The sequence below is a fragment of the Bufo bufo genome, chromosome 2 (assembly GCF_905171765.1).
Source record: "Bufo bufo chromosome 2, aBufBuf1.1, whole genome shotgun sequence".
NCBI classification, from domain to species: domain Eukaryota; kingdom Metazoa; phylum Chordata; class Amphibia; order Anura; family Bufonidae; genus Bufo; species Bufo bufo.
Window position 1 is genome coordinate 37,901,058 of NC_053390.1, and position 12,952 is coordinate 37,914,009.

The following is a 12,952-nucleotide window of genomic DNA, read 5'->3' on the forward strand; positions in this document are numbered from 1 at the left end:
TGCATTTGTGTGGCCACCACCACTAATTCCTATGGGAGTTATGGAGACAACTAAACGAGCCACCCTCCTCTTTCTTCTTGAAAAAGAGAACCATATGCATTTGTGACCTCCTCTAGACAATGATATTTGCTCACATCATTATCTACACAGTGCATTGAGGTCAGATCCTGACTTTTGTTGAGTTGGTCAGTGTCCACAGCTTTTACACAACAATGAAACAAAGGAAATCCAAGATCGTATATCAGAACCAAAAGTAAACCCTAACATTGGAGGAGGAATCTTCCCGGAGACTTCTCAGCGCATACTTTCACACTGGCGTTTTGGCTTTCCGTTTGTGAGATCCGTTCAGGGATCTCACAAATGGTCCAAAACGGAACAGTTTTGCCCTAATGCATTCTGAATGGAAAAGGATCCGCTCAGAATGCATCAGTTTGCCTCCGTTCTGCCTCCATTCCAGTTTGGAGGCGGACAGCAAAACGCTGCTTGCAGCATTTTGGTGTCCGTCTGCCGAAACTGAGCCAAACGGATCCGTCCTGACACACAATGTAAGTCAATGGGGACGGATCCGTTTTCACTGACACAATATGGTACAACCGAAAACGGATCCGTCCCCCATTGACTTTCAATGCTGTTCAAGACGCATCCGTTTTGGCTTTGTTAAAGATAATACCAATGGATCCGTTCTGAATGGATGCATACGGTTGTATTATCTGAATGGATCCGTCTGTGCAGATCCATGACGGATCCGCTCCAAACGCGAGTGTGAAAGTAGCCTTATGCAAAAGGGGTTGTTTCACGCCAAAGGCGTTGAATACTTGACCAGCATCGATGGTGGTCTCAATGTTGAGCTATATCTCAGTATCCTACAAGTTGAGTTACTTCGTACACTCGAGTACTATGGGTATGAAAAGGACCACAGTGTTCTAGCAGGACAACGACTCGAAGCATACGTCAAGATTGGCGAAGAAATGGTTCAATGCCAATGAAGTAGAGGAGCTGGATTGGCCCCCAAAGTCCCCGGAACTGAACCCAATCGAACACTTGTGGGTAGAGTTGAAGAAAAAGCTGGGTTTGTACCTAATAGTTGCAAGTCCAATATATGTATGAGATAGCCAAGAGGATTGTCTATAAAATGATGGGAGTCTCACGTTGGAAGCTGTAGTGGGTGGGGTGGTGAGATATGGAGCCTGCTTCTCAGTGTATGTTCATACGAAAAACAAGGGTAGAATTTTTTTAACAAACTGCCCAGTTTATTATTACAGATGCATCTTGTTGCTGAGGTGACTTCTAGGCATAGAGGCAGGCAAGCAACTAGCCTTGTTCCCCATGGACCAACCTTCTTGAAGTGGTGAGGAGACCCCCATAATTAGTCATCTTGCAGGGTCTTGCTGCTGTCCACCACTATGTGAGCATTTGTTGCTGGCTCACATAACTAGGGTCAAGACAAGTCAGTCAGCAAAGTACCCACAGGGGTAACAGGACAGAACAGTCTGAGGCTAGGCAGTAGGCTACTACCAGAAAAATATGTTCGGCGCTGTGTTGGTGGATTTGCAAATGAGGGTCAGGTAATATTTGCATGTAGCTGTATATTGAGCCCTCAGTATGAATTTTACTGATGGGCCCTAGGCATCCCAGTCGGACACTGTGTAAGGGAGTGGGCTCACTCACTGCCATGAATAAAGAATGGAATCAAATCCTCCTCCAAAAGCAACTTCTCCCAAGCATCCAGGAGCAACTTCTTACAGCTATCCAGGAGAAACTTCTCCCAAGCTCCCTGGAGCAGCTTCTCCCAACTATTCAGGAACAACTTCTCACAAACATCCAAGAGAAACTTCTCCAAACAATCCAGGAGCAGCATTTCCCAAACATCCAAGAGCAACTTCTCCCAACAATCCAAGAGCAACTTCTTCCAACCATCTAGGAGCAACTTCGCCCAACCATCCAAGAGCAACGTCCCCCAACCACCAAGGAGAAACTTCTCCCAACCATCCAAGAGCAACTTCTCCCAACCATCTAAGAACAACTTCTCCCAACCATCCGGGAGCAATGTCTTCCAACCATCCAGGAGCAATCTGGTGATGACCTATGCTTTTTCTGGCATGATGGAGACCATGTCTCAGGGCAAAAGTTATAACTAGGTGGCTCAGTGAACAAGACATTAAAGTTTTGGATCCAGGGCCAGGAAATGCCCCAGATCTGGATCCTATTAAGAACCTCAAAAAGTGGCTGGAGAAACAAAAACATAGAAATTGTGATAATCTCCAAGCAATTCCCCCCCCCCCCCCATGGAAAAACTGGGATTTGGATAGTCAATAACTGGGCCAACCAAGAGCTAGAAACCAACACTAGCGTTGTTTGGATCCGGCAAACCGTATGCAAACGGAAACCTGTTTTTTCCAGATCCGTTGATATACCGGATCCGTCTCATCCGGTATCATCCTGAATAATGGATCCAGTATTTAATTTTTTTCCAAAGATCAAAAGGGGAAATAGTTCCTCCTATGTCCCGGCGCATGTGCAGACCGGAAAACACTTGGTACCGGATCCGGCATTAATACATCTCTATGGAAATTAAGTGCAGTAGTGTTCCAGGATTTTGGCCGGAAAAAATACTGCAGCAAGCTGGGGTATTTTGTCCGGTCAAATACCGTACAAGGGACGTTCCGTAAGACATCCTGATGCAAACTGAACGGATTGCTCTCTATTCAGAATGCATTAGGACAAAACTGATGCGTTTTATTCCGGTACTGTTTTTTCTCCCATTTATTTTACTTTTACTGTTTTGTTATTTTTACTTTGTCTCATTTTATCATTGTCTGTTTTTTGTAAGACCTGCACTATTTCTGTGTATAAAATATTAACTCTATAAGCCCGCCTTGTTGCTCTGAAGAATGCATAGCCTGATTGTGTGATCGCTTGTGAGCAGATCATATATGCGTGGATTTTGCAGCATTTCCGGCTTGCGTCAAAGTCGGTGGTGGCAGCTGGTGTTTGGGGTGTTGGGTCTGTGCGTGTTTGGGGGGGATCTACGCTCACTTTGCGGCCTGAGTGTGCGCGGAGTGAGAGCTTGGAGGTAGTCTGGACCATGGCAGACCCATCCCTGGTTGAGGAACACGGTGGTGCGTATGTGACATCCAGGACGCCAGGGCGGACTACAGAAGTCTTAGAAGGGTTAACGCTGGAAATATTGAGTCTTTGCAGAAACTTGGTGGATTTGCCAATAAAAGTTATAAAACTTATGAAATGTTTATAATTTTCCTTCAGTAACTATAGAAACATCTGACAAAAAGATCCAAAAACACTGATGCTGCAAACTGTGTGAAAGCCCAAATTTTTGTCAGTTTCAAAACTTTTGGCCAGGGCTATACGTATATTTGTATATGCTAACGCAAGGGAATGGACACCGTCCTCCCATGGGTCTTAATTCAGACAGTGGGTGGGGGGGAGGGGGGGTCTTGTGTTTATGTTTCAGTTAATAAGTGACAGTGGACACTATATATATAGGGGACATTGTGAAACCTCACCTAGAGCTCATCCCCACCACCAGGCACCATGGCCGGCTTGTACTACCTACCTGGGGTGATTGTGGCACTGTCTCTGCTGTGCTGTGGGGTCTCGGCGTCTGATGAGGCAGGGTGAGTTTATGAACCTCATTGTTTTGTACTACATTTCTTCCCTACCTCTCCATTACCTATATATATAGTATTCGCTAGACAGCGGAGGGGACAACCGGTATGGCCACCAGCTATGACAGAGCCATTGGATGGGGTGGTTTGCGAGAAAGTAAAGATTTTAAGCTCTATCGGTGGAAAATTGTAAAGAAAATCAGCCAATCAGAAATTTTCTTTCGGGACATGTGATGCATGATGCTGGTGCGCTATGTAGATCATTACTGCGCGGTTCTGGTGCTGTCGCCAGCACGGAGGGTCCTGGACAGACAGAATTACGCAGCTACATACCGTAGATTTGTGCTCCCGTACTTACCATGCATTTCAGATTATAAGACACGCACATGTTTAGGCAATAGAAAATAAAAAAAAGTATACAATTTCCTAATGGATTAGGCTTTAATGTCCCTAGACTGGTGGTCTGGGATAGTCCCCCTTTCCTTGGTTGTCTGGGGTAGAAGAGAGGGTTAATATATAAATCCCTGGGGATCTAGTGTATAGGCCTGGTGATCTATGGTATAGTATGGGTTAATAGCCTGTTGTATGTTGGTCTAGTGTAAAATATTATTATAATAATAATAATAATAATAATAATATTGATATTAGTATTATTTTGTTCCCTGGCCATGTAGTGCAAAGGTTTGGGTTAATACTGGGTGATCTATGGAATATACCAGAAAACTGGTGTCGAAGTTTGATCAATTCAAGTTACGTACACGGGGGTGGGATTCAAATTTTTAACAACAGGTTCCCTACTCAACGGCACATACGCGGCGCTACGACGCGTTTAGATATACATACACCATATATATGCAACACACATACACATAAATACCCCATGTATACACTACACACACATACCACAAAACTTTTAAAAAGCCTAAGGAGCTAATCTATCAGGTGTCGCACAAAGTTTTTTGTACAGCGCTGGCCCACACCCCTCCCAATGTCTATCTGTACATGGCCCAACCCTGCTTAGTCTCCATTGTGCCCCCCACACAGTACATAGGTATGCCAGATCTGGGATGGTTGGGAGGTATGCATATAACGACACTACACTCACATATACAATATACACCGTACAGTATATAAATGACCCCTAGGCTACACTTACAGTAGATTTACCTCCACCATATACATTTTATACACATTTGTACCTAGCACTAAAGACATATTTGCAGACATATTATATTCTGTGCTATCCAGAATACAGCGCCACATACCTCTTATATCAAGTGACTTCTCCTCTGATGCAGACCTTCTCCTTCTTCATCCTCCTACCTTCTTAACAACTCACCTGCCACCGTCAATAATAATAATGTGCACTAGTTCAAAAATGCTCCCGTTCTTTGTGCCAGTACAAAACAATTCCCTCAGTGCCCCCAGTTGAGCTAATGTCCCCATAGTGCCCCCATAATGTGTGCAAGTATAAAACACCCCTATATAATGCGCCTGGTAAATGCTCACATAGTGCTCCTCTCCTCTTCCTCATAGTGCCCCCATAATGTGCCAGTATAAGATTCCTCCACAGTGTCACCCAGAATGTGCCAGTATAAATGCCCCTTCTTAGTGCCCCAATGTTGTGCCTATATAATATGCCCCCATAGGGTTCTTCCCCCCCTCCAACACAATAATGTCCCCATAATGTGCCAGTATAAGATGCCCCCATAGTGTCCCCCATGATGTGCCAGTAATGCCGCCATAGTGTCCGTGTGCCAGCAATGCCCCTAGTAGATGCCCCCCATAGTGTCCCCTATATGCCAGCAATGCCCCCAGTAGCTGTCCCTATGTGCCAACAATGCCCCTAGTAGATGCCCCTATAGTGTCCCAAAGGATGTGCCAGTAGATGCCTCCATAGTGTCCCCATGTGCCAGCAATGCACCAGTAGATACTCCCATAGTGTCCCCCATGATGTGCCAGTATTGCGCCATAGTGTCCGTGTGCCAGCAATGCCCCTAGTAGATGCCCCCCATAGTGTCCCCCATATGCCAGCAATGCCCCCAGTAGCTGTCCCCATGTGCCAACAATGCCCCTAGTAGATGCCCCTATAGTGTCCCCAAGGATGTGCCAGTAGATGCCTCCATAGTGTCCCCATGTGCCAGCAATGCACCAGTAGATACTCCCATAGTGTCCCCCATGTGCCAGCCATGCCCTCAGTAGATACCCCCACAGTGTCCCCATGATGTTCTAGTAATGCCCCCAGTAGATGCCCCCATAGTGTCCACCATCATGTGCCAGTAGATGCCCCCATAGTGTCCCCCATGATGTGCCAGTAATTCCCCCAGTTGATGCCCCCCATAGCATGCCACATAAAAGAAGAAAAAAAAACACTAATACCTCCATGTTGGTAGCGATGCAGGCCTCTTCCGGCCTGTGCCCCGCGCAGTACAATTCTCGGCTCAGGCGGATGCGATGATGTAATCACTCCGCCTGCGCCTGCCTCTGATAGGCTCCCCCTAGTGGTGGAGCCTAGTGCCTGCAGTCTATCAGAGGAGCAGGAAAGGGAGACACCCCTCCCTTGCTCTGCTGCATCTTCCCCTGACCTTCTGCCGCCGCTGCCGAGCTCTGGATCGGGATTCAGCCAGCAACACGGTTCTCCGATCCGGCTGTAATTTTAACAACTGGATCTGGAGAACTGGAGTGAACCGGCGGAATCCCATGCCTTTACGTACATAACAGTTTGTGGGTCACTACATGGATTTCACTGCATGTAGATTTATACAATGACCACTAGGGGGAGCTCACTACACATAGATTTATAGAGTCACCACTAGGGGGAGCTCACTACACATAGAATTATATAGTCACCACTTGGGGGAGCTCACTACACATAGATTTATACAGTTAATACTAGGGGGAGCTCACTACACATAGATGTATACAGTCACCACTAGGAGGAGCTCACTGCACGTAGATTTATACAATGACCACTAGGGGGAGCTCACTACACAAAGATTTATACAGCCACCACGAGGAGGAGCCCACTACACATTGATTTATACAGCCACCACCAGGGGAGATCACTACACATAGAGTTATACAGTCACCACTAGGGGGAGCTCACTACACATAGATTTATATAGTCACCACTAGGGGGAGCTCACTACACATAGATTTAAACAGCCACCACTAGTGGGAGCTCAGGAGATTACTACATACAGATTATACAGCCACCACTAGGAGGAGTTCACTGCACATAGATTTATACAGTCACCACTAGGAGGAGCCCACAACACATAGAATTAAACAGACATCAGTAGGGGGAGCTCACTACACATAGATGTATACAGTCACCACTAGGAGGAGCTCACTACACATAGATTTATACAATGACCACTAGGAGGAGCCCACTACACATAGATTTATACAGCCACCACCAGGGGAGATCACTACACATAGATTTATACAGTCACCACTAGGGGGAGCTCAATGTATATGGGTTTATGTAACCACCACTAGGGGGAGCTCACTATTCATGGATTTATACAGCCACCACTAGGAAGGGCTCACTACATATAGATTTATACAGTCACCACTGGGGGGAGCTTTCTGCATATAGATTTATGCAATCACTACTAGGGGGAGCTTACTACACATATATTTATACAGTCACCACTAGGAGGAGCTCACTACATATATTTATACAGTCACCACTAGAGGGAGCTCACTACACATAGATTTATACAGCCACCACTAGGAGGAGCTCACTACACATAGGTTTATACAGCCACCACTAGAGGGAGCTCACTACACATAGATTTATACAGCCACCACTAGGAGGAGCTCACTACACATAGGTTTATACAGCTCCCATTGAAGTCAATGTTGGTGGTATGCACAGTAAGTTCTTTATTTAGGGGGCCAACCAGCTTATTTTGCAGTGCCAATCCAGCACCTGGGTGTGCCCCCTCAGCCACTGTTATTTGCTGCGGCCATTGTTACGACCACCTCTAGCATTGAAATATACACTCACCTAAAGAATCATTAGGAACACCTGTTCTATTTCTCATTAATGCAATTATCTAGTCAACCAATCACATGGCAGTTGCTTCAATGCATTTAGGGGGGTGGTCCTGGTCAAGACAATCTCCTGAACTCCAAACTGAATGTCAGAATGGGAAAGAAAGGTGATTTAAGAAATTTTGAGCGTGACATGGTTGTTGGTGCCAGACGGGCCGGTCTGAGTATTTCACAATCTGCTCAGTTACTGGGATTTTCACGCACAACCATTTCTAGGGTTTACAAAGAATGGTGTGAAAAGGGAAAAACATCCAGTATGCGGCAGTCCTGTGGGCAAAAATGCCTTGTGGATGCTGGAGGTCAGAGGAGAATGGGCCGACTGATTCAAGCTGATAAAAGAGCAACTTTGACTGAAATAACCACTCGTTACAACCGAGGTCTGCAGCAAAGCATTTGTGAAGCCACAACACACACAACCTTGAGGCAGATAGGCTACAACAGCAGAAGACCCCACCGGGTACCACTCATCTCCACTACAAATAGGAAAAAGAGGCTACAATTTGCACGAGCTCACCAAAATTGGACTGTTGAAGACTGAAAAAATGTTGCCTGGTCTGATGAGTCTCGATTTCTGTTGAGACATTCAAATGGTAGAGTCCGAATTTGGCGTAAACAGAATGAGAACATGTATCCATCCTCTGATGGCTACTTCCAGCAGGATAATGCACCATGTCACAAAGCTCGAATCATTTCACATTGGTTTCTTGAACATGACAATGAGTTCACTGTACTAAAATGGCCCCACAGTCACCAGATCTCAACCCAATAGAGCATCTTTGGGATGTGGTGGAACGGAAGCTTCGTGCCCTGGATGTGCATCCCTCAAATCTCCATCAACTGCAAGATGCTATCCTATCAATATGGGCCAACATTTCTAAAGAATGCTATCAGCACCTTGTTGAATCAATGCCACGTAGAATTAAGGCTGTTCTGAAGGCAAAAGGGGGTCCAACACCGTATTAGTATGGTGGTCCTAATAATTCTTTAGGTGAGTGTATATGTTTAAGGATAGGCAGAAGTCTGAGTCATATTGCAATTGCACCAAAATCTCATACACAACATTGATGTGGAATCACTCAGAACTCATCATGTAGCCATACCCTTGGTGTGTCATCGTGTACATAATATCAGAATCCTAATTAGACCCATTTCTCTTTGTTTTCAGATTTTTGGAGCGGCTCCGGCGATCTGCTGATGCTCCTTCTCCGGTGGACTGTGAGATCAGTAAATGGGGGTCTTGGAGTGAATGTGACCCGTGTACCAGTCAGAGGGTAAATATGAACTTTGACTGTGGACTGTTTGCACTCAGGGATATACTGTACATTAGGAGGACCTGGGAACTTCTGTCTGCTTCTTACTGATTACTACGACCGTCATGTCATAAAGCCACCACAGCAGGGGGCGCTCTAGTAGAGATGCTATTAGTTCTGACTCATAGAGAGGGCGCCATCTCTGTATGTTATGTATATATCCTAATAGGACATATGTGCAGGGGTTGTCTTCATCAGATATTCCACCACTGCCCCAGTATGATGGCGTCTTATGTAACGGCACTGTATTTCTCTCTCTGTCTCCTCCCGATGCACAGTACCGCTCTCGGAGCATTGTGAAGTTTGGCCAGTATGGCGGCACCCGATGTTTGAGCTCATTGGGCGAGTATCAACGTTGTAAACCAGACAAAAATTGCGAAGACACCGTAATCGACTGTGGAAACGACTTCCAATGTGAAACAGGTAATTATATACAGATATAAATTATTTTATCCATGTAAACTACACACACAAAAAAGGGCCACACCCAAAAATGGCAACTAAAGTACTGTAATTAATAACTCTAATAGAGTGAGTCCAAAAATAGAGCCAGAGTGCCCCGCTCTCCAAACAGTGGCGGTGGATTGCCAAGTGTACCGCCCTAACATGATACTGCTGAGTGTACTGCTCTAAGACCATGCTGCTGATTGTACTGCCCTAAGATGATACTGACGAGTGTACTACTCCAAGACAATACTGCTAAGTGTACTGCCCCAAGACCATACTGCCGAGTGTACTACCCCAAGACAATACTGCTAAGTGTACTGCCCCAAGACCATACTGCTGAGTGTACTACCCCAAGACAATACTGCTAAGTGTACTGCCCCAAGACCATACTGCCGAGTGTACTACCCCAAGACAATACTGCTAAGTGTACTGCCCCAAGACCATACTGCCGAGTGTACTACCCCAAGACAATACTGCTAAGTGTACTGCCCCAAGACCATACTGCCGAGTGTACTACCCCAAGACAATACTGCTAAGTGTACTGTCCTAAGACAATACTGCCAAGTGTACTACCCCAAGACAATACTGCTTAGTGTACTGCTCTAAGACAATACTGCTTAGTGTACTGCCCCAAGACAATACTGCTAAGTGTACTGTCCTAAGACAATACTGCCGAGTGTACTACCTCAAGACAATACTGCTAAGTGTACTGTCCTAAGACCATACTGCCGAGTGTACTACCCCAAGACAATACTGCTAAGTGTACTGTCCTAAGACCATACTGCCGAGTGTACTACCCCAAGACAATACTGCTAAGTGTACTGTCCTAAGACCATACTGCCGAGTGTACTACCCCAAGACAATACTGCTAAGTGTACTGTCCTAAGACCATACTGCCGAGTGTACTACCTCAAGACAATACTGCTAAGTGTACTGTCCTAAGACCATACTGCCGAGTGTACTACCCCAAGACAATACTGCTAAGTGTACTGTCCTAAGACCATACTGCCGAGTGTACTACCCCAAGACAATACTGCTAAGTGTACTGTCCTAAGACCATACTGCCGAGTGTACTACCCCAAGACAATACTGCTAAGTGTACTGTCCTAAGACAATACTGCCAAGTGTACTACCCCAAGACAATACTGCTTAGTGTACTGCTCTAAGACAATACTGCTTAGTGTACTGCCCCAAGACAATACTGCTAAGTGTACTGTCCTAAGACAATACTGCCAAGTGTACTACCCCAAGACAATACTGCTTAGTGTACTGCTCTAAGACAATACTGCTTAGTGTACTGCCCCAAGACAATACGGCTAAGTGTACTGTCCTAAGACAATACTGCCGAGTGTACTACCACAAGACAATACTGCTAAGTGTACTGTCCTAAGACAATACTGCCAAGTGTACTACCCCAAGACAATACTGCTAAGTGTACTGTCCTAAGACCATACTGCCGAGTGTACTACCCCAAGACAATACGGCTAAGTGTACTGTCCTAAGACCATACTGCCGAGTGTACTACCCCAAGACAATACTGCTAAGTGTACTGTCCTAAGACCATACTGCCGAGTGTACTGCCCCAAGACAATACTGCTAAGTGTACTGTCCTAAGACAATACTGCCGAGTGTACTACCTCAAGACAATACTGCTAAGTGTACTGTCCTAAGACCATACTGCCGAGTGTACTACCCCAAGACAATACTGCTAAGTGTACTGCCCCAAGACCATACTGCCGAGTGTACTACCCCAAGACAATACTGCTAAGTGTACTGTCCTAAGACAATACTGCCAAGTGTACTACCCCAAGACAATACTGCTTAGTGTACTGCTCTAAGACAATGCTGCTTAGTGTACTGCCCCAAGACAATACTGCTAAGTGTACTGTCCTAAGACAATACTGCCGAGTGTACTACCACAAGACAATACTGCTAAGTGTACTGTCCTAAGACAATACTGCCAAGTGTACTACCCCAAGACAATACTGCTAAGTGTACTGTCCTAAGACCATACTGCTTAGTGTACTACCCCAAGACAATACTGCCAAGTGTACTACCCCAAGACAATACTGCTTAGTGTACTGCTCTAAGACAATACTGCTTAGTGTACTGCCCCAAGACAATACTGCTAAGTGTACTGTCCTAAGACAATACTGCCGAGTGTACTACCTCAAGACAATACTGCTAAGTGTACTGTCCTAAGACCATACTGCCGAGTGTACTACCCCAAGACAATACTGCTAAGTGTACTGTCCTAAGACCATACTGCCGAGTGTACTACCCCAAGACAATACTGCTAAGTGTACTGTCCTAAGACCATACTGCCGAGTGTACTACCCCAAGACAATACTGCTAAGTGTACTGTCCTAAGACCATACTGCCGAGTGTACTGCCCCAAGACAATACTGCTAAGTGTACTGTCCTAAGACAATACTGCCGAGTGTACTACCTCAAGACAATACTGCTAAGTGTACTGTCCTAAGACCATACTGCCGAGTGTACTACCCCAAGACAATACTGCTAAGTGTACTGCCCCAAGACCATACTGCCGAGTGTACTACCCCAAGACAATACTGCTAAGTGTACTGTCCTAAGACAATACTGCTTAGTGTACTGCCCCAAGACAATACTGCTAAGTGTACTGTCCTAAGACAATACTGCCGAGTGTACTACCCCAAGACAATACTGCTAAGTGTACTGTCCTAAGACCATACTGCTTAGTGTACTACCCCAAGACAATACTGCTAAGTGTACTGTCCTAAAACAATACTGACGAGTGTACTACCCCAAGACAATACTGCTTAGTGTACTGCCCCAAGACAATACTGCTAAGTGTACTGTCCTAAGACAATACTGCCGAGTGTACTACCCCAAGACAATACTGCTAAGTGTACTGCCCCAAGACCATACTGCCGAGTGTACTACCCCAAGACAATACTGCTAAGTGTACTGCCCCAAGACCATACTGCCGAGTGTACTACCCCAAGACAATACTGCTAAGTGTACTGTCCTAAGACAATACTGCCAAGTGTACTACCCCAAGACAATACTGCTTAGTGTACTGCTCTAAGACAATACTGCTTAGTGTACTGCCCCAAGACAATACTGCTAAGTGTACTGTCCTAAGACAATACTGCCGAGTGTACTACCTCAAGACAATACTGCTAAGTGTACTGTCCTAAGACCATACTGCCGAGTGTACTACCCCAAGACAATACTGCTAAGTGTACTGTCCTAAGACCATACTGCCGAGTGTACTACCCCAAGACAATACTGCTAAGTGTACTGTCCTAAGACCATACTGCCGAGTGTACTACCCCAAGACAATACTGCTAAGTGTACTGTCCTAAGACCATACTGCCGAGTGTACTGCCCCAAGACAATACTGCTAAGTGTACTGTCCTAAGACAATACTGCCGAGTGTACTACCTCAAGACAATACTGCTAAGTGTACTGTCCTAAGACCATACTGCCGAGTGTACTACCCCAAGACAATACTGCTAAGTG

General features: G+C 45.6%; 1 protein-coding gene across 1 annotated transcript in view; it reads left to right on the forward strand.

Annotated features, from left to right (window-relative positions):
* The first annotated feature begins 3,477 nt into the window (after nt 1–3,477).
* Nucleotides 3,478–12,952, forward strand: part of LOC120992163 (complement component C9-like) — a 31,071-nt gene continuing 21,596 nt past the window's right edge. Inside the window, exons 1-3 of the mRNA XM_040420940.1 lie at nt 3,478–3,635; nt 8,854–8,959; nt 9,277–9,421. Coding sequence (XP_040276874.1) covers nt 3,553–3,635; nt 8,854–8,959; nt 9,277–9,421 — 334 coding nt within the window. The 5' untranslated portion in view covers nt 3,478–3,552. The remainder of the gene's footprint in view (nt 3,636–8,853; nt 8,960–9,276; nt 9,422–12,952) is intronic.